The sequence below is a fragment of the Phalacrocorax aristotelis genome, chromosome 4 (genome assembly GCF_949628215.1).
Source record: "Phalacrocorax aristotelis chromosome 4, bGulAri2.1, whole genome shotgun sequence".
Classification (NCBI taxonomy): domain Eukaryota; kingdom Metazoa; phylum Chordata; class Aves; order Suliformes; family Phalacrocoracidae; genus Phalacrocorax; species Phalacrocorax aristotelis.
The window spans coordinates 77,862,316-77,887,589 of record NC_134279.1 but is presented as its reverse complement, the minus strand read 5'-3'; the positions used below and the strand labels follow the sequence as shown (position 1 = coordinate 77,887,589).

At 44.0% G+C, this 25,274-nt stretch overlaps 1 protein-coding gene across 1 annotated transcript; it reads left to right on the top strand.

Moving 5' to 3' along the window:
- Window positions 1-5,689: 5,689 nt before the first annotated feature.
- RNF103 (ring finger protein 103) lies at window positions 5,690-23,286 on the top strand. The gene is made up of 4 exons (XM_075092155.1): window positions 5,690-6,009; window positions 8,175-8,314; window positions 19,013-19,128; window positions 21,256-23,286. The coding sequence occupies exons 1-4, from the start codon at window positions 5,784-5,786 to the stop codon at window positions 22,832-22,834; spliced, it is 2,061 nt and encodes a 686-aa protein (XP_074948256.1). The 5' UTR covers window positions 5,690-5,783; the 3' UTR covers window positions 22,835-23,286.
- The last annotated feature ends 1,988 nt before the right edge of the window (window positions 23,287-25,274 follow it).

Below are 25,274 nucleotides of genomic sequence, written 5' to 3'. Positions count from 1 at the left end.
GGGAAGGCGGTGGGGGGGGCTCAGCGCTGTACTGTGGTGCCTGAGGTACAGGGGCGTTCGCTTCCAGCCAGGCTGGGGGAGGTGCAGCTCGCAGCTGCCCCAAACATTTCACCGGTATGTGCCGAGGAGCGACTTAGACAGGGCTGCATTAAGAAGCCTGGTGTGCCGGAAACACAACATCTAGCCTGTCATTAGGCTGTTAACTCGGTCAGTAAACTTCCTCTTGAGTTTTATGTTGGCTTACAGGTCTCCAGAGACCTGGACAAACCGGAGAGGTGGGCATGTGAGAACCTCATGAGGTTCAACAAGGCGATGTGCAAGGTCCTGCACCTGGGCCAGGGCAACCCCCAGTATCAACACAGGCTGGGGGATGAAGGGACTGAGAGCAGCCCTGCAGGGAAGGACTTGGGGGTACTGGTGGATGAAAAGCTGTACATGAGCCAACAACGTGCACTCACAGCCCAAAAAGCCAACCGTATCCTGGGCCACATCAAAAGCAGAGTGGCCAGCAAGTCGAGGGAGGTGATTCTGCCCCTCTACTCTGCACTGGTGAGACCCCCCTGCAGTGCTGCATCTGGCTCTGGAGCCCTCCGCATGGGAAGGACATGGACCTGTTGGAGCGGGGCCAGAGGAGGGCATAGAAATGATCCAAGGGCTGGAGCACCTCTCGTATGAGGACAGGTTGGGAGAGTTGGGATTGTTCAGCCTGGAGAAGAGAAGGCTGTGGGGAGACCTTATTGTGGCCTTCCAGTGCTTAAAGGGAGGCTGTAGGGAAGATGGGGGCAACCTATTTAGCAAGGCCTGTTGGACAGGACAAGGGGTAATGGTTTTAATCTAAAGGAGAGTACATTTAGACTGGATATAAGGAAGAAATTTTTTACAGTGAGGGTGTGAAGCACTGGAATGGGTTGCCCAGAGAGGTAGTGGAGGCTCCATTCCTAGAGACATTCCAGGTGGGGTTGGACGGGGCGCTGAGCAACCTGATCTAGTTGGGGATGTCCCTGCTCACTGCAGGGGGGTTGGACTAGATGACCTTTAAAGGTCCCTTCCAACCCAAGCCATTCTATGATTCTTACAGACCAAAGTTGTTCATCTGACTGGCAAGCGCCTTGTAAAAGCATGCTTGAAAGAAATGCCTCAGCTCTAATACCACTTGCTTAACATACTTATCCCAACTTCAGTATTTGGAAGTGGCAATACAAGCCAGATATGACTGTTTTCTGTAGCACAGTACAACCAAAGCTCCTAATAAACGTGGACGAAGTTGACTGCAAAACCAGCATTTGGTTGGAGTCTGAGACAATGTTGCTTCATCTGTGCCCATACTGCTGGAACAGGACAAGAAAACAGAGAAATTTGTTTCATGAGAATACACGATGTATAGGTGCTTACAAGTCACTGTCATTCTGTCAGATTTAGGCCCAAACTGCTGCTTTTGTTTGTATTCTTGCTCTTTGTGTTATTATAGATTATGTTTAAAGACATGCCGATATCTTCTCATTTCTTAGGTCATTAGCATGCTGGTTTCATTTGTTAAATTCTTTACTGCAATGGGCTCCTTGGTCATCTCGGCACATTCAGGCAAGGTCTCCCGATGTTAATTATTTTTTTTTTTTCTCATTAACCAGACCCTCTCTTCTCCACAGGGCAACAAATAGGTTTTCACTGTTACAAAGAAAGAAAATGCCAACTGCCTGGGAAAAAAGCGTCATCTATTTCAAGCTTTAATTCATATATTCTGCTCCTGCGAGTTGGTCTGGCCTTGACTGATGTACATTTCTGTGCTGTTGACTACTGCATGTTTGTAGGTGGGAAAGGAAAATTGCCACAAGAGAGGAAGGGGTGACTATCAGATAAAAACGTAGACTGCGTAAAGGCCTGAGCAACCTGCTCTGGTGTCACAGCTGACCCTGCTTTGAGCAGGAGGTTGGACTTCCTAACCTCCTGAGGTCCTGCCCAATCTTATTTACTGCCTGAGTCACTGCTGGATCATGCCGGGATTGCCTCAGCCAAACAGCCGATGCTTCAGTTGAGGTGTCACATACTGGCCATTGTATTGCAGAGTAACACCAAGTGTCAAATCAACTTCTGATTTAAAATTCCTCTACCTACAACAAAATAGCACCTGGGCTGCTGTCGTCTTGCTTTGAGACTCTCGTACAGGCTTGTTGGTTTATATCATAAATATCAGATAACAACAGGGAGTCACGGTTTCATATCGTGCATAAAAATGTGTTGAGATGCACCTACGTTGCTTAAAAAGTATATCAAGACACTCTACGTTCGTGAACTCCCAGCAACTGTATGTACAGAGTTGGCTGGCTCTTAGGAAAACTGGGGTTTAGGTACTTTCAATATTAGTTTACTGAAATTTATCTTGATATATGGCGAGATTAAAACTGTCCAAATGAAAAAAGGGGTATGACAATATTTTAACCTGGTAAAGGATTGAATTAAGATTTTCAGTCCTCAGTTTTACTGCCTTCAAAATGACAATGCTCTTAATGTTCCCCACAGAATTCTGGAAAGTGGTTTATTGTCGGTATTCCTGGGCTGCGCAGTCAGCAACTGCTCGTAGGGGAGGATGGGGGAGGAAAGGCAATCCTTGCCATTTATCAACGGGCAGCAGAGGCTTCAGGTTTGGCTGTCTGACAAGAAAAGATGGCTGTCCCAGTTCTCAGGATTTGGTCTCATTTTCTTGTAGTAAAATATTTTTGCTGCCAAAATTGTTTAAAAGCAGATCCCTGCTTCGGGTTTTTGATTAAAGGTGGAATTTATGTTCTTCATTCTCTTCACATTTGTAATATTTTCTCTATGAGCACAGGACTGACTGTCTGATGACTATTTAATGTTGTTAATGAAGTAGAGTTAACACTGGGGTCTTTAAACATGTCAGCATGTGTCATCTCTGTCTTCAGCCCAAATAAATTTTAATTCACTGTTAAGATATTTAGATCTTCCAGATAATTAAAACTCCCTGAAAAATTGTTTGCAGGTGACACGTCAGAGATGTTCTGAGTTGCAACTGGAAGCCAACGAACGGCGGCTGTATCTAGGAAAGACAACATTTTCCAGTTGGGTCAGCTTAGTGAGTCGGGGATGTAAAGGTAGGGCGGAAAGAGAGGAGTAGAGAGCCTGAGAGAGGAACCAAATCGGGTTTGGTTTTCTCTGCCAGTGCTTTGGTCAACTCATCACCTGCAGTTCTTGGTCGTACCCATCCCTGCTCTTCGTTTGCAGCGCTGCCCCAGTCCCATCTCATTGCCTGGGTGCTTCCGTGCTGGTAGCTGCTTTGTTTTGGTTGTTCTGGGGGGTTTCGAGTAGTGGTTTGAAACATCATTTTTACTTTCTTGAAACGACTCCAGGGTTTTGAGTTTTGGCAGATGATTAGCTTCGTCTCTGCAGGGGACTCATCATCAGTTACCACTGGGGAATGTTAAGAATTGATTTAACTCAGCACATGAGCATTAGGAAATGACATATTGGTGACAGCCCTCCCAGCAGTTGGTGTTGCAGATAGTTCAGCTGTGAGTGTAGCCTCGTAATTGTTGCTAGGTGCTTTCCTGCCGGAGGAAGCAAGGACATCCCCAAATGTGTTACAGGAGAGAGGCACAGGGATGGGGTGGAGAGGGATCTGCGGTGCTTGTTAAAAACAAACCAACAAAAACAAAACCCCAACGATATGTTTTCTAACTAAAGTTAAATCACGAGGCTCCCCTGCAAACACCTAACTGCCATCACTTCCTCCCACCCGTCGTTTCGCATACGCTCGAGCTGCTCACTTGAAACAAAAGGCAGAGAAATTGGGTAACTTCTTGTAGGTGGGGCAGAAGAAATGGGCCTTCACAAAGCTTCTGGAAAAGAACTGTGTCCCTGGGGTGTGTTTTTCAGGGCTCGGGCAGAGCCTGCTGCTGGCCCTAAGGACAGGTGATGTTATATGCACCTTTTATTGGAAGTCCCTCGGCTCTGCCTGCTATCGTAATAAAGCCACTCTCGGTTTTTGCCAAGGGGAAAGGATTCGTCTTACTGATGCTTTGCCACTTTCTCATTAGGGAGATGGGCCCTGGCTGTGTTGAAGGGGGAGTTTACCAAAACGCAGGGGCTTTGAAGGAGAGAGCGGTGCTTCGGCCTGGCCTCCCACGAGCTCCCTCACAGCACTGGGCCTCCGGTACGCTCTGTCCCACCCAGGGCTCGCTGCAAATCCAGCTGAGCTGCTGAAATCCCTCATGTTTAATCACACAGCGTCAGCACAGCTGGCGTTTACAGTCCACCTCTAATCTTTCCCACATAAAAATTCTGAAGAACAAAGGTTTTTATGATTCTCAGCGCAAGGCACAACATTTACCAGCCCATAAGGGCTTAGTTTGTGAGCAGCTACTTCTGTGACCCCTCTGCTCTTCCCCTTTCAAGAAACAAAACGAGCCCATTGCCAAAGAAAACTGTGCCGTGATTTTTCTTCTTGAAGAGGCCATGGTGGCTGTGTGACAAAACAGGCTGAACCTGGGTTGGGTTTTTCTCCCACCCCCCTTTTTAAGTCATACCAGCACACTAAGAACCCTGTAAATACATTTTAAAGGCTTGGAGGAATAAGGCCGTTTAAGTGCTTTCTCCAGGTCAATATTAAAGTGTCTTTTTGAAATTCGATAGCACAGAATTACTTAAGCGTGTACACTTGGGAGGGTTGTCAGTGGTTTTAAAATTAAGCTACACTATTTTTGTACTTATCTCTATGAGTTGGCAATTTTCATGCAAATTATGGATTCTTAAAATAACTAAACATGCAAAAGAAATGTTGAGTTTCCTTCCGAGGAGGGCCTTCGTCTCAAAGAACAATGTCTCAAGACATCTTTTGTAGCAGATTAAATCGCGTCTTTGCAGCCTAACGCTTCTTGGGTAGCCTGGGATGATTATTTGTGGATCCACCACTTAAAGGAGGATCCACGCCGCACTCCAAATGCTCCCGACGGGCAGAACAGCCCCAATTTAAACCTTTGTCCGACATCGCAGTGCTGCTCGCCTCGCACTGTCGGGTTATCGCGACCTGCTCCAAGTGCTCGGGAGCCAACGCCAAGCAGCGAAATCCCAGTTTCAACCCGTGCAGATGGATTTCACTTTATTATTGGCAGGGCTGGGAGCCGGGCTGGCGCGCAGGAACGGGGCGCGGTGGGATCGTACCTGCGCCCAGCAGCTTGCGGCGACCCGAATCCAAATAAACTCAGCCCGTTAGGATTTCTTAGAACTGGCCGAACAGACCGGCTTACATTCCGGCCGGGTAAACATTTTTCTTTCCACCAAAAACGCCCGTCGCGGGGGGAATGGATCGCCCCGGTAACCGATATCCGAGGAACTGCGATATTTAGGGGGAGGTTGCTGGGTTTTATTTTCGCAGCGAGCGCAGCCGCCGGGTCCGAAGTCGGCGGCGGGGGCGGGTCCGCGGTGGCACCCGAGTGACCGGGTGCTGAATCACCGGGGGGGGGCGGTGCCGGTCGGTGGGGCAGCACCGGCCGCCCCCTCCCGCCCCTCCCCTCGCCGTCCCCGCCTGCCGACGTCACTTGTTATGTCTCCACCGGCGGCGGCGGCGGCGGCTGGGCCGGGGCGGGGACAGCGGCGGGAGGGAGGTGGGGGGGTGGTGGCTCCGCGGCTCTGACACCCCCCGGCCCGGCCCCGGCTGCCCCCGGCCCGGCTCCGCTCCCCGCCCCGCGGCGGCCCGGCCTCCGGCTCGGCTCCCCCGCGGCCCCTCGGCGGGCAGCTCCCCCCCCCCCCCCCCCCCCCCCCCCGGCGGGAAGATGTGGGTGAAGCTGTGCTGTTTGCTGCTTTACTTCCTGGCTCTCTTCGTCCTGGCCAGGGTGTTCGAGGCCGTGGCGTGGTACGAGAGCGGTTTTCTCGCCACGCAGCTGGTGGATCCGGTGGCGCTGAGCTTCAGGAAGCTGCGGACCATCCTGGAGTGCCGGGGGCTGGGGCACTCGGGGCTGCCGGAGAAGAAGGATGTGCGGGAGCTGGTGGAGAAGTCAGGTACGCGGGGTTCCCCCCCAACCCGTGACCCACGCGTGGGCGGGGGGGGGTGTCGATCCCCTGCCACCCCTTCGTGGGGGAAGGCAATCCCCAGCGACCTCCGGCCGGGCTCCGGCCGCCCTTGGGATGGAGACCCGCACCCCGCTTCCCACGCCTGCGGGAATTCACGCCTGGGAATTTGGGAAACGAACTGGTTTCCCCCACTGAGGACCGAGACTCCGGAGCAGTTAAATGGAGGAAGGCAAGGGGGAAGCTCGGGGACAGTGACGTTAAAAACCTTCGCGGCGTTTTAAGCCCGAAGAGGCTGCATGGAGGGAAGGCCTTGGTTGACGGGTCATCGAGAAATGGCTCTTACCGATGAGTTACGCCGGGGCGCTGCGGGCGGTTGGGGTCAGGGCGGCGAGGTGGCGGTGGCACGGCTGAGAGCCGAGGTTGAATGGCGTGAAAAACGAGGAGGAAGGAATCCAAATACGTGCAGTGGGTTAGTATTTACAGCTGGGGCCAGCTTTCCTCATGCGTTCCTCTCCTACCTGTCTGCTGGTCTTACGACAGGTATTGCCATTGAGATGGGTCCTGAGGAAAGGAGCAGTTTTATAGCTGAGGAGCAGAAGGGATGGGTACCGAGGGAAAACGGTGGTGGTTTTACAGAAGAGGAGCAGAAGTAGATCCTACACACAGAAAGTGGCTTGGAAAAAGGCAGGGAGGTGTTTCAGAAGTAGGGAATACCCGGTGAAAGAGGTGGGCTTCTGGGGGTCATGGATAGCGAGGGGTGAAGAGCAACAGAGGTGTAAGGAATGGCAGGAGACTCGTGAAACCAAGGATGCTGCCTGGAGTGGCCGGGGGGAGCTGGCCCCAGGGGCGCAGAGGTGGGGCTGATGTAACAGCGGTGCCGCCAGCCAGGCAGGAAAACGTGAGTAGCTGCTTTCACATCGATGATCGAAGGGCTGCTGGTACTGGGGAGAGAAACCCCGGTGATCGGGATACACAGTGAGGGGCTCCAGTGTCCGGACAGAAAAAGAAAAGGGTTTGGATGAATATAGGGAGTTCCATAACCTTAAAAATGCAAACTCCTTTTAAATAATTGATTTTAATGCTGGACTTTTAAATCTAATTTGCTTTTATCGTTCATTATTTATGGTGCTTATTTGCCTTGCTGCTCCAACAGTAAAAAGCATTAGGCGATTTCACTTTTGTTTCCAATCACTTTTACTCCTTGGCTGTCAGGTAATTCCATGATGTCATGATGTTTGGGCTGCAAATGTTGCAGGGAAGTGTTTAACACCAAACAAACTGTATTAATGACTTCTTAAATGTCATGGAAACACTTCTTATACCAACAGGCTTTACAGCATTTTTCCATAATTTTTCTTCCTAAGTTCTGTGAATACTTTTGGAAACCCAGCAAGGGTTTCAGCTGCAACGCTTTTTTTATTTTCTATTTTGACTGAAACAACCTTTTTGGACAAGACTTAATTTCTTCAAGCTTAATAGATTAGTTACTAGAATGCTAGTTGCCATTAGCAGCGTTTGTAATGATTGTGAAACAAGACATGAGAAGGAAATGAGATTACAAAGGAAACATTATCAGATGATTTTACTGTAAGCTCTTTATGTCGCTAGGACTGGAGTTCATGGGAACTCTTTCCAACTGTGCAAACAGAAGCCAACAGCTAAATTATTCTACCTGAGATTTTTTTTATTGGAATGGGACAATCAATACGGGGTTTTTGTACAAAATTATTGATTAGAATTGTGAAAGTCTGTCTGAATTATCAGTGTTAAGAAGTTGGTAGCTGCAAAATTAGTCCTGTGAAATGAAAGCAAAGATACATGAATTAAAATTGCTCTTGGCCACTGAATATTGTTCTTTTCAGGAGTGAGGCTTAGAAGGTGTTAATTTATTTTGTGCGTTTGGTTGCATGTGTGGTACCTCTGTGTAATCAGAAGCATAGCATTAATGTCTCCTGTGGTCTGACAGCTGAAGTCAAATTGTTCATAGTCATGTCACTAATAGAATTATCTTTTAAAGTTTAGCTACCTTAGTACTGAAAAGGTTCTTCGAGCAGCCATGTAAAATACAGTTAGTTAAACTGTTACTGGAATTTATGAAGGGGTCTTTCTCAAGTGTCATTTTAACTGAATGTATCCAATTGCCTCTTTTTCAGGAGACCTCATGGAAGGAGAGCTTTATTCTGCTCTCAAGGAGGAAGAGGCGTCTGAATCGGTTTCCAGTACAAACTTTAGTGGTGAAATGCACTTCTATGAGCTTGTAGAAGACACAAAAGATGGGATCTGGCTGGTACAGGTATAGAAGTCTGATCATTTATTTTTATATGTTTATCACATCCAAAATGTGTTTCAAAGGAGTTTATGAGGGTAGGTAACTAGTAGTGAAAGCGTGCAACAGAGAGATGGTAGCAAAGATAAACTACATCAGGGAGATCATAAAGAATAAATCTGTTCAATAAAACAAGAAAGGCTGGAAGTGACAGGCTTCCTACACAGACAGGAAGAAAAAAACCTGTTATTCTGCAGATCACTTTTTGAAAACCAGGTACTTTAGAACCAGAAAACAAGCAAAGCAGTACACGCTCAAGTACACAGACTATGTAAGTGCTTGGCCCTGATATTGTAAGAGCTTGTGTAATGGGTGAAGTGGGTGCATTTAGTGTAGGTGCTCCCAGCTGGCACAGAAGAGGTGGCTCTGGTGTTGCTCTTCCTTTTCGTTGCATTACATGCTCAGACCCAACCAGGTTAAGCTTCTGTTTATTTAAGGGGCTCAGAGCGCTCTTAAAATCTCTGTTGCCTCTTCACAGCAGCAAGATCTCAGGATCTGCTTCCCAGGCTAGCAGGCTGCTGCTACAACATATTCCAGTAGCTTAAAGTTAACCTTCCCCCAAACCTTGTGGGCCCACCGATTTTAGAGTGTGCTTCCCCAGGGCTGCGTGAGAATAAGAGAACATTTAGGAAAAGAAAGAAAGACTTTTGCAAATGGGATTCTGAAACAATTTATCATCACTCTTGAGAACATAAGTAACCTAGACCAAAATGTAAAAATGCTTTTCTGCATCAGCTTCTCTATTGTATAAGAGAATTTTTTTTTCCAGGCTTAAGTTGTCTGCTAACAGCCACATCAGGCAATCAGAATTCTCCACCAGACAATTAATTGTTCAGTTGACAGCTCTCCTGCCTGGTTTGTCTGGTCTCCTCACTTCATGTTTTCTATTTAAATGGATTATCAAGATTTAATGACTTCCTGTTACTAGACTGGCACTGTCACCACATCAGATCTCACCCTAGAATAGACAATGAGAGGACAGATTGCCTTCGCAGTTGAAATGGCATTTGTGTTTTGGGAAAGACCTATTTGGAGTTTATTGAATCTAAGTTTCGGGTTTAAATCATACCGAAGGTGATGCTTCAAGCAGAGACAGGGCGTTGAAATGAAGTTTACACATCTCCAAGCTAGTTGACAAATATGAGCATGAATATGCCTTGAAAAACTTTCCCTCCTCCCTGTGCAGCTCAAAAGAGTAAAATATGGTAGTTCTCTGTTGTCTGTTTGTGCAGAATTTTAATCGTAATATTTTTTCAGCTAGCTTCATAATAGCAGATCAGATAGGCTGCGTTTTGATATTTCTAGTGTGATGAATGTTGTCATCATTCTGGGATTATCTGCACAGCTATTCAGTTGGTCACAATAGCTGTGGAAAAAAAATTAGCGGAATTTACTGAATAATTTACTTGCTGAATGCTATTTGTCTGTTTCCACAATAAAAACCACTAGACATGTCAAATTTCCTTTTTTTCATTCTCGCCTTTTGGGTTTTCATCACTTTGAGATTTCATTTGCTCCCTTCCCCACCATAACTCCTGTCTGGATGGCTCCTGAGCTGGATTCTTTGTGTCCTGTCACACGTTTCCCCATGCTCTTTTCTTCGATCTCATCCCTGCAGACCTGGTTTTTTTTATCATCACTTCCCCATTCTAATTCTTGATTAGCCTCCCCTGCCCGTTCCCCTTTACCATTAGGCATCCTTTGGAGTGGATGGAGCTCCTTTACAGCTAATTATTCAGCTTGGTGCTTAGGCAGGGGACGGTATGAGAGTGAGGGTGCCTCACCGCAGACAAGGTTGGGGCATTCCTGGGAAGCAGAAAGGATCCCCAGATCCTTTTCAGGACCCTGACCCCGAATCTCTGTTCCATGGGGGCTGCTGGAGAGCAGTGGAAGGAGAGGAATGGTTCTGGCTCAGCTAGCACAGTGGCTGTTGGTTGAGATGGTTTTGAAGACTTTATGATGATGTATGGGAGGATGGGGACTCTGAAGATGATTTTTATTTTCCAGTGCATGTAAATGAAATTCCTGGGGTGGCACAGGCTGGTAATGTGATAGCCATCACAGTCTGCAGAGAATCAAAGGGAAAAGAGGAAACAATTACTGTTTCTTGGTAGGTTTGACACAAAATTGGATGTGAATTTATCATTTAGAGCCAGTAAGATGAATTCTTTGACGAAAGTCAAAGTCCACACAGAAGGAAACAGTGCTTTGTTTCTTTACTGGAAATCCACGTGCAAAGCGTCCAAGTTCAGTGATAATTTGTTTGCCAGTGTAGCTGTTCACAGGTGCCCTCTGTGGAGCTTCCTTAGAGCCACAGACAGCAGCATGTTCTCTCTCCTATTAGCTCATGATCTCATCACCTTTCCTTTTATGCCTTTCTTCTTGCTTGCCAGCTGCTGTTGTGCACTTCTTTGGCTGGCAAGGAGGACAAGTGGTAGTTTGTAGAGCTGCTTCTTTTGTTGGTAGAGGAGTAATGTTCTTGCTTTTCCAGACCCTGCTATGGCTCATGCTCTCTGGTTAGTCTCTAGAAGCCTGCAACATGCAGTAGTCATTATCGCTTTTTTAAAAGCATGCAGTAAATGATCTACAGGTAAAAATCCTCTTTGAATGAAGTTAAAATCTAAATTAATGTAAATTTTTATTTTAAGTCCCTACTGCAGCATAGTGGTAGAGAGAAGTAAAGGGAACCTTCTTCCTGGCATTGAATCAGGAGGACAAGTGTTTTGCTCATGCCTGGTAGGCGTGCAAAGGACATTATTATGGGCATGAAATGTTGCAGTCCATTCTGCATCTCAACTTCTTCTTCAAGCGATGTAGTCACAAGAGCAAGGGATGTGCCTACAGGATTTTGGTGGTTGTTCGTTTGTTCTTTTGCTTGCGTGTAGGATGAGTATTTTTCATATTTGCCTTTTTAATTTTGCCAGGTGATCAGTTGTTCTCGCTACAAGAAAATTAAGTAGAAACACTCAATTCTTTTAAAATAAGTTGTTCAGTATTTGTGTCTTTTCCAGTAGCCCTTTAGGATCATTTAACGTAGGATACCCAACTTTAACTTTCAGTATTCTTCTTGAGAATCTTCATATCCAGTCAAGAGTGCAGAATACCATCAGGTAGAATGTAATAGTTCTCATATCGCCTGCATGTGTGTGTTAATTCACTACAGAAGCTCATTTATTCTCAACCTCTGACTTAACTGGTAGCTTAACTGAGCTGTTCAGATTGGTGCATAGATCACCCCCACCTCCTTTGAGAAACCGCAGGTAATTTTGAAGTGGTTAATTTTTGCATGTTTGAATGGATGTAGTCTTCTGCCTTTGCCTATTTTGATCACGGTCTCTTTCTCAGAAAAGAAAACAACTCCAGACATCTTTAATCCATATGGATGGATTCTGAACCAGTTGTGAGCTCTTAGGAAAGAGCAACTCTGCGGAAATTCAGTTTTGTCAGCAGAGTGCTGAATAATAAAGAGTGTGAGATGTCTCAGAATTAATAAAAGTACAGGCAGTCATGTAGAAAGTTATTGGCATTATCTGGAGTAAGTGGGATTTTTCTCCATGCTTCTAAATAACTCACCAGCCCATTTATAATTAATTGTATTTATAAATAAGAATTGTCCGAGTATTTTTACTTCTGCTTTATCTATTGCAGGATAGTTTGCAACATAGCTGTTCGTTACAAAGGGTTCTAGCAAAAGTACATAAGCTTAATTAATAGACCAGGGCTCTTGAACCTTTGTATCTTTGTGGATCCCTAAAAACCTTCCAGCAAGTGCGCGGACTCTTTACAGTACTGTCAGGCTTCCTTTGCTCGTTTAACCTCTGCAGGCACCGTGGAGGAGTTCCTGGACCTCCAGGGGTCTGGATATCTCAGACTGGAACTGCCGAACCAGACTGACAATTCTTGCATACACACAACCTTACCAGTTCATCAAGTCAGTTAGAAATCAGGCTTGCCTTTGGCAAAATCACACAGTTTTTTTCCAATTCAAATGTCTGTACTCCTTTGTGCAGAGACTGACTAGCTGAGGCAGGCGGGGGTTGACCGCTCCCAAGAGAACTACTTGTACGTGTTTGTGTGTGCACAGCAGGAAATGGTGTCTCTTATTTAATAGGTTTTGTTCTTCCTGATGGTTTAAAGCCCGTCGCAGTGCCCTAGTGCCCAGAGTTGATGAGCGCTTGGAGTTGTTGTCTTTGTGGCTAAGCTGTAAAACCAAGTTTTGACTATTCATGCGTATTCAAAATTGTGTGCTCTTGGTATGAGCAGGTGTGCCTGACACCTGGCATCCTGGCTGAATTCCAGCTTAGACAATGCCTGAGCTTCCCTTGGCGCTTTCATTTGGATACAGTTTTCTCTTCCTTTCATGGCACATACTCCTAACCCATAAAGGCTGAGAGATGATGCCAATGTGAATATTTTTCCATCACAAAAAATACATATAAAAAACACATGTGCATCACTGAGCTGGGAGCTTCTGCTGTATTGTGATGATCTCGCAATTCTTGCTTTCTGCTTTGAGGTTTTTTTTTTAATGTTCTGGCGCAATGTAACAAACAGAAATGGAATGACTGTTAATCAAACTAGCAAGGTGCAAGGGCTGTCAAACGTGCAAAGTAGACAATTCGTCAGGATGTTTTCCCCTTTAGTGGTACTGAGGTTGCGTTAGATTCCTGAGGCTGATAGAAGCAATAATTACTAGTTTCAAGGGCTGATTTAAAAATGTCCTCTTTAAAAAAAGCTATCTGTTAAGGTTGTTCAGGTTCTGTGGGAAGTTACCCTTGCGTATACTGTGGTCTGCAAAATACTCGGGTTGCTGCCAGCTGTTGGAGCGGAGGCAACTTGTTAAGAGTGTTGTTTTCGTTCCAGACAGTATACCGGTCTTGTGCACGGTTCATTGTAGGGATTATTCCCCATTAAAAAAGCACCAGTTAATCCTATTTTGGTATCTTTGCTATGACGGTATCTGTTAGCTCTTTCCCCCATCGTACTGTAATTCTTCTTATGCATCAGAGGGTTAGTACATTTTTGCTCTGTATATCCTAACCGTAGGAGAAAGCAGAGGAAATAACCAATTCTAGCTCCTTCAATTAAAATAAGGAGAGCTGAAATACCATGAAGCCTTGTTTGTTCTGCATTTGTTGATTTCTGACTTTCATTTTCAAGCCTTGTGATATTTGAATCTTTTTAGCTGTGTGTGAGCTTCAAAACTTACTGAGACCAAACCTTGTTATAGCGACCTGTTTTGAAATCTCTACATAGCTGTCTAAAAGGGCTGGAACAATATCTGGTTTAAATGAACAGAAAATGGGCGAATGCTCAAATAAGGCTACTAACAGGTCGTGCTGAAGTACTGCTGGAGCACCAGAGCAGGAATCTGTCTTTGCATATCACACTGCTACAGCAAACTCTTCAACAGCAGCAGTGTTTCCTTGAGCCACTTCCATTTCTGTCCCATCTTCTACTGGTATTTTAAGAATGTATGTTTCATAAAATAATTAAAAAAAAATCCTTAATGGCAACTGGAAAATTGAGAAGCAACTGCATTGATGAACGTTACTAAGTAGGTACTGTGATATCTAGGCATCTACCTGAGACGCTTTTGGTTTGGATTAAGCAAGAGAGGCAAAGCGTCTTGTGACATTGTCCTGGTTCTCAAAGTGTTTGTATCTTTCTGCCTCCAGGGTATTTTCTCTTAAAGTCTGTTCACTTCTTTAATGTCATATCTATGACTATTTTAACTTATAGATCAAAATGACTCTGCTAATTACGTTCTCAATTATCCTCTTTTGGGACAGTTCTGTCTAACTTAAAGTCAGGAGAGCTCTTCCAATGCAAAAGCTACCTATGCAAATGGCAGTTGAAACCATCAGGATTTTGATGATTTCAGTATTATATACCAGTCTCTAGGTGAACTCTATTTTAGCTTTGTTTTCTCGGGTATCTGGAAGCCATCTTTTTAGGTATTTATGGAAACTAAACAAGAAAGTGGAATCAGAACGTGTAGAAATAAAGGAGATTTGCAAACCCCCGTCTTTCCATTTTACTCTGCATGTCTTGGTGGTATAACTAATCTGTAGTATTTCAGTCTTGTTGGCTGAGAATCTCCTGACCTTTTGGGTTATTGCATGGTCCTCCCAAATTCACAGGTGGAGTACAAAGAAACACATGTCTGACACTTAGAGGAAGTTTGTGGATGGATGTCTAGGGAGGTCCTGGCTTTCTCTCCAGCATCTTCTTCCACTAAAGCAGGCAGTAATTCATGCACAAAGATGGTAATTCAGACCCTGCAGTTAGAGCCAGTCCTCTGGCCTGGGCTGGATGTCAATCAGGGAGCAGATCTATTCAGTGATGTGGGACTCTTAAATGGCAGGGTTACTTTGATCCTGTTGGATTCTCTTAGCCCATTAAGATGACCAATGCATTAATAGGGTTATCTTCATTTTCTTATTTGTCACTCTAACATGATATTTTGCAGATGGTGAACATAGCTAATAAGAAAAGCTTGAAGGGTTTGTGTTCCCCTAAACGTGGTGTTTGTTTCACAGCTGTGTTAGCTGATCTCGTGAAAGATCCTTTCTTCTATAGTAATCTTTGTTTTTATTGCTTTAAAATGAAATAGAGCATGTGACTGAAAGGGACCTTCTTGCTGAGTGAGTTCAGCTCTCTGCTAGACTATGGAATATGTGTTTATAAAATAGCTTGCTGTTTTTCTTCAATTATAAGTTGTCTGAGTCTAATACTCACGTTGACTGTTCCCCTCTTCTTGGAAACGTGTATCCAACTTCTGGCCTAAGCACGTTCATGGCTCATTTGTTCTTGTTGCACTTAAATTGACACGGCCCTTTAGTTTCACTGGCTCCTGATGTCTACCCCACTACTCCCAGTATGTGAGGTCAGTCAACGAGTTTGTTTTGTAGGGCATAATATATCCTGGGCTTTGCTTACTTCACTAGCTAGTTAATATTGATGGCTCATAGTTCTTTTTGGATCAACTAATAGACAAAAGCTTTTCCTCCCATCGCTGTTTCTAACTGATGAACTCCTTGAGTGTCCTGTTCGTTATTGAATTCAATTTCATTTCTGACACTCTGCATTACAAGATTTGTGCAGCTCTTCCTGTACAGCGTTATAATCCTCTTTTGTACATAGACATACTTCCCAATTTTATGTCATCTACAAATGGTTTTGGGAGACTTCTGGTTTCTGCAGGAAGGGCATTAATAGGAATCTATGCTGAACTGAGCTCTAAGGTAAATATCTTAAATCTGTTAGCACCTTTCTGGCATTTTGATGTTTTCTTGCCTTAACCAATTTCTTACTCGCTTTAAAACGTCTTTCTTTTTTTACTCACCGTAAAAGCTTATCTCCAGTTCTCGTGAAAATTTTCCGTGTGGCACAATACACGATACTGTACCATAAAGTACAGGCAGGGTACTACATTCCCTTTCTCTTGAAACTCGTTGCTTTTCCTCCAGGAAGAGATGGATTTTTAACTTACAACTTAATCGGGAATGATACATATTTAGTAATTCCATGCTGGAAAGGAGTGGAAAATTCAGCCATCTCTCCACCTTTAAAATTTGTTCTACAGTCTTGCATACTGTTGAGATCAAACTGGTGCGATAATTTTTTCATTCGCTTTTAAAAATAGTTACCAACTTGTTATTCTCCTGTCAAAATATAAATGAGTCTGATGGGTTTTATAAGAAATCTTTGCAGGTTCATCTGTGATTTTGTATGCTCGTGTTACAGTTCTGGGGTGGACATCACCTGCTTACTCTGATGTAAGTGCACTGAGTTATCTAAGATTTGTTTCTACCTTCAGGTGAGACAGTCTCTTCTCAAACTCACTAACCTGTCCGTGACCAGCCATCTCCTCTTCACTGAAAACTGAGTCAGTGCATTAATTTCATTTTAAAAAGAAAATTATCTTCCATTTCTGTCCTATTTCCATTGTATGGTGACCCTGCTGCTTTCCTCCCTGTTCTAGTCTTATTCGTGTGACTGAAAAACCTTTTGCTGTAGCTTGTAATATTCTTCATATGGTCTAACTTGAATTGCTCATTTTTCCTTACTTTTTTTATAGTTCTTACATATCTTTCTTTGCCAACTCTTTCTTTTGACCGTTTTTTTTTCATTCCTTTGTAGATTCTTAAATTATTTCTAACATCTTTTTGGAAGTGCTTGCTAGGGAGGAGTGCAGGAATTGACAACTTTTTGCCCTTGCTTGAAATATAAAATCCTGATAGCTCTAACAGCTCGGACTTGAAGCATTTCCAGGCCTCTTCCACATTCAAGTTCCTGGCTTCCTCAGTCACAGGTTTTTAAGCTAAATTTGTTAGCTTACCAAAATTCACACATCTTAAATAAAATCTGTTACAAGTGTTTGCAAGTGATCTTTAATTTAAACCGAGTTACATTGTGATTGCTTAACCTGCAGTATTTTCTCAGACTCCCTCATGCATGGAGATGATGGCTGCTTTCTAAAATGCAAACCCCTGCCTCTGTGGTGAACTCCCAATGTTGTAAGAGGGTGTTGTCTGCAAGGAGCAGCTGCAAAGGATGTGTTTATTTGGGATTTTTTTGCCATAATGACATAAAAAAACATGAGCCCAAGAAATTTTACAAAGCTTCAGTGTGCAGAACCACAGTAGGGTTCTGTCTAGTTCCAAAATACAAACTGCTAGTTCTGTCGTCGTCCTTCAGCGTAAATAACTTCCTCCAAGAGGAAAGACTTCTTCACAGGAAGGGAATTAAACTGGTATTAAAAATCCACAAGTAGAAACAGCCAGATGGCAGTAAAACATACCGGTGACCATATTTGCAAGAAAACAAAAAAATGTGAAGACCACCTCAAAGGAAGAAAGTCTCCTTCTCTTGACACTTAAAGTGAATACTGTCATATCAGACAGAAGAAGCAGCTGGGCAGAATCAGTCCTCCTGCACCTAACAATAGCGTTCTCTCAGCAACTGTGCTAGGCTGTTTCAGAACATGCATGCAGAATTTTGGAAGAAAAAAGATCTCCGAGTAGTTGTACCAAAGAGTAATTCAGTTATCGATGTTTTACTTCTCTGCTTACCAATAAAACGTAGTGATACCTTACTATGTTGGGTGCATTTATCATGCTGTAGTAGCTCTGAGGATATGTGGGCGTTAAGGTGTCTTTAGGAACGTGGTCTCTTTTGCTGAAATATGAAAGGAGGAAGTTTAAAATACCCGAAGTAATTGTCTCAGTTACATTGGGTGATGTAAAGAAGCCTCAGCAATACAGCAGATTTCACCAGCTGGTCATCTCGGTGCTTGAAGGTTATGTTCAGTTAATCAAATAGGCTTTTCTGTGTGATGTGTGTGTTTTGAGATAACTTGAAGGATTCTTGTCTAGATTTTCACCTCTGGTTTTATTTAAACACTTTGGGCTCAGTAGAATCGGAATGTAATCTGTAACTTCACTTTAACCTTGTTTCCCTATGTAGAATGTTCTGCTTAGTGAATTCTCTTATTTATTTGATGTTGCTGAGAGGATGCTACTCACCACAAAGCAGGTTTTTTTTTTCTTGAGTCAAAAGGCCATAAATGCATTCCAGGTCTGCGTCTTAACCTGTACAGTCATGGTGAGAACTGAACTTCCAGAGAAAAGCTGACGTTTGAGGTTATTAAGTCAGAAAATGACTGGGAGAAGTTTAATGGCAGGTAAACAAATACCTAACAAATGGTGGTTTCAAAACTTAATTTTAAAATATATTCTAAGTGGTTGCCAGCAAGCCTGCAGAAGCATGTGAGGCACTTCTAAAATAGAAACTGCGATGGCTCATGGAATAATGCATGATCAGTCACGTCATTCAAAATTACCTGTCAACTGCAGACAGGCAGGTTTTTCTTTTTTCTTTTCTTTTCCCCATCCCTGTACAGTTATAAGTCAGAGAATGAGTGCTTAATTCTTTGTCATTCGTGTTTGCAGAAGCTTACGTCTAGGTAACCTGAAGTGTACTGCTTTAATATACTAGGTTAGAACAAATTAGACCTTGGGATATATCACAGAGAGTTATCCTGAAATGGCAGATAGGACATTGGAGTTGGTGGAACAGTCACGTAAGGTTACAGAGTGAGTCACTGGCAAAGCTGGAAGGAGTCAAGATTTTTAAGCGTTATCTGGGAGTTTAACTACTGGTTTCTACCGCTTAGAAGCGGTTGTTGACAGTATAATCTGGTACCAGGTACCTACGTTCCAACTCCTTTTACTTGCTCTGAGACATTTCTTTGGCATGTTTTAACTTTTCATGGAGAATTGTAATAAAATAATAGTCTTTTTCTACTGCAAAGAGGAGGAACCTGCTGCACCCTCTTCCTTTCTCCCCTACTATGAACTGGTTAATGACAGTTTTGTTATTTTCCCAAGGTTTTTGTTACCTACCACTGATTATTAAAATCTTAACAGGTACTTAAAATGGTGATGCACTTTTGTCTTTCTGCAGAAACTATATTTCTGTCTTAGAGTTTCACTCTCCAAAGACACTTAGTGTGACTACGAGTTGTATGTACCTATTGTATGTTCTAAGAGGAGAAAACAGTATCAAGGGTGACAAGATCTCTGTTTTCATTAAACTCGCACTTTACTTCAGGAAGCAAACTTACTATGATACTAAATTATTCTTTTCTTTTGGCAATAGGTCGTAGCAAATGACAGAAGCCCGCTGGTGGGTAAAGTCCACTGGGAGAAAATGGTGAAGAAAGTATCAAGATTTGGCATACGTACTGGCACATTTAACTGTTCCAGTGACCCCAGGTATGTTCTTAAAGGATTATCTAAATCCTGAGAATGTCTTAAGGCTCAGCTGTGTTCTGGCAGCAGGGCTTGCTGTGTTGTAGAAGTAGCTGTGACAGAAGGTGGCTTTATTCATGTTTTTATCTCTCCTGAAGTCTGTTCAGAAGTCTCCATTACATTATTTATCAGCATCAGAAACACAGATCTGCAGCTTCCTAAAGCGTCGTGTGGGAGATAGATGATTAGACTATGCGGAGCGTAACACAGCAATAGAAGGGAATCAATAGAAGAATCTGGCCTTATAGTCCAGGCATGCGGGGACAGGAACTGTGCTTGCTTAGGACAAAGCTGAATATATATATATATAGCCTATGTAAGAGAGCTGTATCAGGTGTAGAGTTTTTACATTGCCGTCTGGAAAAGGAGGAACACAGGTTAGCACGAACCTTGCAAACAGCGCCTGCTTCTCGGGATTACTGACAAATTCTGTTCCCTGACAAATGTGTATATGTTTATATACAAACTTGCACATACCCTTGTGCTGTGCAAGACTCACTGTTGTTTGCATATGGTTTTGAACAAGGAAGACGAGCAGAGCCAGTGAAGCTATTAATAATTCTGTGCTGCTGTAAGAAGAATATTTTTTTTTAACATTTTTTTGGAAGCATTTGCTTCATGTGACGGGAAACTTTGTCTAGCATTGCAGTGGCATGTATGGATATGCACGTGCCTTACACAGCTTAAGCCCTAAATGTTTACAGAAATCTCAAAGGTAATCATAAGAGAAAAGTGTTAGACTTCGCAGCGTTTACGGAAAATAACTTTGTGTATTCAAAACACTGGTATTTAAACGTCTTAAAAATTTGGCAGCGTTTCTCTTTGCATAGGTCCTATCTAGTCTTAATACTATGATCAAATATTACATTTTAAATTAATTTATTTTTTCCTAATACAAGAAGTTTTTTGTTGAGTAAACCCCTGTGATGCGTTTTCATCAGGTTGCAGCTGAAATTCAGAAGAACTGCATACTACAGTAGTCAGGATACCTCTATTAGTAGGGTAATATCTTATGGCTCCTTCTAAAAATGTTACATTCGGATTCCTGAGATAGGGAGTTGTAATTGTCAAAAGGTACAGTGACGGACCAAAGCCAGGGAGGATGTAGGTGAGATGGCTAGTGAATGAGGCTGATGGCCCTGATGCCAGCGTGAGGGTTCTCGGAGACAGTTTGCGTGACTGCTGGCTGCCTGAGGTTTTGATTGTTGAAACTTGACAGACATTTCCTAAAGGAGGACTAGAATTGGGTGGCAATGTAAAGTGATGCTGGTAGGACAGATGCATGAGAGAAGGCATCTTCTGAGTCATCAGACTCATCTCATAGTTACTGGGGTCTGGACCATGACTTACGTTTCAGCCTTGAAGAGCCACCTCTTTTAGGTGTGGATTTGGAGTTCATCCCATCTCAGCACCCTGCCTGCCAGGAAGTGGGGGTGTTCTTATAGCCCAAATCACCTGGCAGCACGTGTCGGCTTCCTCCTTCCCCCGGTTTTGCGGTGAGCTCTCTCACCACACCCCTTAGCCTGCCTGCATCCTTCCAAAATGGCCCCTGTAGGAAGTGGACACTTGTCGGCTTCGTTAAAGCAACTGCAAGCAGACCGATGTCTTGTTAACTTCGCCCTGCCGCTGCTTGGCAAAACTAGGATGGAAGGAAGCGCTGGGAAAGTTATCTGCAGGCTCAGGAAAGCTGTGAGACATGGAGTTACACTGCAGTGGTTATCTGCTTGGCTGGAAGGCCAAGGAAAAACAGCTTCTGAGACTAAAGCTTTATAGTGAAGAGTTGGCTTGTATATTTTTCAAATCCAGTTACAAAGCGTGAATGACTGGATGGCCTTGTTTACGGTAATGCCCCACGAAAATTAACACTGTTCCTCTTCCTCTGTACAACGCTTCTGTAAGACAGATAGCAAAGGTATTGCAAGAATAAATACTCTTTGCCGGAGAACATTTGGGTGCCCGTATTTCCTACTACTATACGTAAAGATTCCCAGGTGCTCGGCATGCCTCATTTTTGGGCTCATAACAGAAATTTAAGGCCTGAAGCTTCAGGGTTATGAAACCCTCTAATGTAACCTGCTGTTTTCTTTGTAGATACTGCCGGAGGAGGGGTTGGCTGAAATCCACCCTCATTATGTCAGTTCCACAAACCAGTACCTCCAAGGGGAAAGTAATGCTTAAGGAATACAGCGGGCGCAAAATTGAAGTGGAGCACATTTTCAAATGGATCACAGCCCACGCTGCTTCTCGGATCAAAACCATCTACAACTCCGAACATTTAAAAGAAGAATGGAACAAAAGTGACCAGTACCGTGTGAAAATATACCTGTTTGCCAACCTTGACCAGCCTCCAGCGTTCTTTTCTGCACTAAGTGTAAAGTTTACTGGAAGAGTAGAGTTTATTTTTGTGAACGTGGAAAACTGGGACAATAAGAGTTATATGGCAGAAATTGGTATCTACAAGACACCATCGTACATACTTAGGACTCCCGAGGGGATTTACAGGTACGGAAATAACACTGGTGAATTTATATCACTACGTGCCATGGATTCCTTTTTGCGCTCGCTGCAACCAGAAGTGAATGATTTATTTGTTTTAAGCTTAGTTTTGGTTAATCTGATGGCTTGGATGGACCTGTTTATTACACAAGGTGCTACTATAAAGCGTTTTGTGGTTCTTATAAGCACTTTAGGGACGTATAATTCATTATTAATTATTTCCTGGCTACCTGTGTTAGGTTTTTTGCAACTACCCTACTTAGACAGCTTTTATGAGTACAGTTTAAAACTCTTCAGGTATTCTAACACAACTACTTTGGCTTCTTGGGTAAGAGCCGACTGGATGTTCTACTCTTCGCATCCAGCCCTCTTCCTCAGCACGTACCTTGGTCACGGTTTACTAATTGATTACTTTGAGAAGAAAAGAAGACGCAATAACAACACTGATGAAGTAAATGCTAATAACCTGGAGTGGCTGTCAAGCCTGTGGGACTGGTACACCAGCTACTTGTTTCATCCTATTGCTTCTTTTCAACACTTTCCTTTTGACTCGGATTGGGATGATGACCCGGATTTGTTCTTAGAGCGGTTGGCCTTCCCCGATCTCTGGCTTCACCCTCTGATACCAACCGATTACATAAAAAACTTGCCGATGTGGAGGTTTAAATGCCTTGGCGTCCATTCCGATGAGGAAATGCTGGAAACCTTTCAAGACAGCGAAAGTGACTCTGACAGTGAAAACAAAGAGGTCTTCAGCAGTGAAAAAGAAGTCTCGGAGGACGATGAGCTAAACACATTTCATAGGTGCAGTGAAGGAGAGCCTCGGTGCGGTGCCGAGACCTGTTCGTGTGCCAATAAATATTGTCATCACGAGCCCTATGAACGGAAATCGCGATCCTACGGCTCGTACAGCGCCACAGGTGACGTGGAGCCAGACTGGTCCGTCTGGCCCGCTGAGATGTTGCACTGTACAGAATGTGTTGTGTGTCTAGAAAATTTTGCAGATGGTTGTCTGCTCGTGGGCTTGCCGTGCGGCCACGTGTTCCACCAGAATTGCATCGTGATGTGGCTGGCCGGCGGGCGACACTGCTGCCCCGTCTGCAGGTGGGCTTCGTACAAAAAAAAGCAGCCATACACACATCCGCAGCCTTTGTCGAATGATACCCCGTCTTAGCTGTGTGCTGATGTCCTTTGTAAGCTTTCAGGATATTACTGCTTGCCTTTTAAATGTTAGTCACTTAAAAGATTATGTGGTTTGAAGTTTTAGTTTAAATGTTAGTGCAGTGAACTAAAATATACATGATGCTAACGTTAACGACAGAATCATTTGGTTGCCTTGTATGTTGGACTGAACGCATACTTATCGTACAATAACTTTTTCTTTTCAACATCTGGAAACTCGATGCTTTTTGTGTAAGCACAAAAATCGAGCCTACAACAGAAGCGTATTCCAGCAAACGTTTACAAGTTAGGATGTGGGTGAAATTGAAATTCTAATCGGAGACAGTTGCTTAATTTAAGCGTTTCTCATTTTAGTGTTTGTTCAGCACATCTTTGTTGAATAATGTATGTTGTAAGACAGTACCATTTAAAAAGAAATCAGTGAAATAAATTATTTTAAAAGGAGATTTGTAATGTTAATTGTTTTGATAAATATTTTGTGTGTATGGTTACGGATGTCTTGCTGGTCTGATTTATCTGTGAAGACAATAAAAATATAACACAACTTTTGTGACTAATACATCATCTCCTAGCGATGCAGGAATTCACTGCTCCAGTGTTAGCCACGGGCCAAGTGGAAGGTGATGGTCTTTCATGGGGAGCTACTTCCTTCCTAAACCCTCTGTGTTGGGGTACTTCACTGCTCGATTGGTAGCTTTACAGTTGATCACAAACAGCTTTATCAGACGGAGACCCTCTTCTACGAGCCGTCTCCATCTGCAGACATCTAGCGAGACTTTAGGGTAGCCCCTCTACCGCCTCCAAGTAATCCATCGGGAAGTAGCAAAATATTGTCGTGGCTTGTAAAGGTAAAAATTGCCAGATTCCAACTGCTGGATTTCATCAATACCTATAAATATCTAAAGGGTGGGTGTCAGGATGATAGGACTAGACTCTTCAATAGTGCCCAATGACAGGCCAAGGGGCAACGGGCACGAGCTGAAACACAGGAAGTTCTGCCTGAATATGAGAAAAAACCCCTTCCCTGTGCGGGTGCCAGAGCAGGGGCACAGGCTGCCCAGAGAGGCTGTGGGGTCCCTTCCCTGGAGACATTCACCCCCCACCTGGACGCAGCCCTGTGCCCCTGCTCTGGGTGTGCCTGCTCCAGCAGGGGGTGGGACGGGATGATCTCCAGAGGCCCTTTCCAACCCCTACCATGCCATGATTCTGATTTCTTGGAGAATGGTGATAGCTGTTTGATGCCATAAAAAATTAAGTCTGTTCTCTTTATATTTCAAGATGAAACTGTTGTTTTGTTTGTACCTTTCAGAATTCATCTGGCTGAAAATCCAGAGAAGAGACATTGGTTAGAAAGAAAAAAAAGGGGGGGGTGGGGAGAAGAATTAAAAAAAATGAGCATGAAATGACACAAGTAGAAGAAAGGGCCGAACTGGAAAGCTGCTTTCAATTGTTGCATTGTTTTATAACTTTCCTAGTTCTTGCCCATCTGGTATGAAAGGAGGATAATTAAATGAAGCTGATAACAACAACTGTAAACACAGGCCCCTCTTGCAGTTACAATCCATCTCTCTGTGCCTCCGCAGAGAGTCGGGGGGCTGGCATTCACAAAGCCGCCTGGCATTGTTCTATCTGTCCAGGGTTATCTGAGCACTATCTCTTCTAATAACAAATGTTTCATGCCTCCAGTCACCAGGTGTCCCCCGAGGAGGATATTCTCCTAATTATCAGAAGACCTGTTTTTAACTGAGAGTAATTTTTCCTCTCTCATTTCCTTTTTCCTACTGCAGTACTGAAGCGGGGAGGTAGAAGGGGGATAATATCACCAACTCTCCTGAGATCCAGAAAGTAATTTTTATTCCAGTTGAGGCCTGTCAATACATGCCCTTTATCTGTCATTACAGCCACAGCCAAGCAGCGGAGAGGCATAATGAAGGCAAAGAGCATTTCTGTTTCTGATCTGCATGGCAGTGTGACGCTTAGCCTATGTGCTTATCATAAGCAGCTGGGGTTGAAATCCACATCGTTTCAGGACTGTCTTGAAACCTGCACTGAACCGAGGCCTTGCCTCGGTTGAATGGAGGACAGCTTTGGCAAAATGCCGAGGTATTATATTCACAAAACACTGTGAGCAGTAAGTTCAGGCAACGCCTTGTCCTCAGAGCACCGTGTGCCTCTGGAGCACGGCTCTGCTGCTGAAAGCCAGCTTCCTCATACCACACCTGAGCCCAAGCAGCTCTTGTGCACAGGTTTAGCCTTATTTGCAAGCCTTTGTGTGCACCTGTTTCAGCTGAAGTCTTGCTTTAATGACCTCTGCTGCTCTCCTAGTCCAGTCCTTCTGATGAATGACACAACTGCGGCAGGAGAGCCGCAGAGAACGCATCCATATGAGCAGATAATTATGACCAATAGATGGCTGTGACTGAACGCTCGGT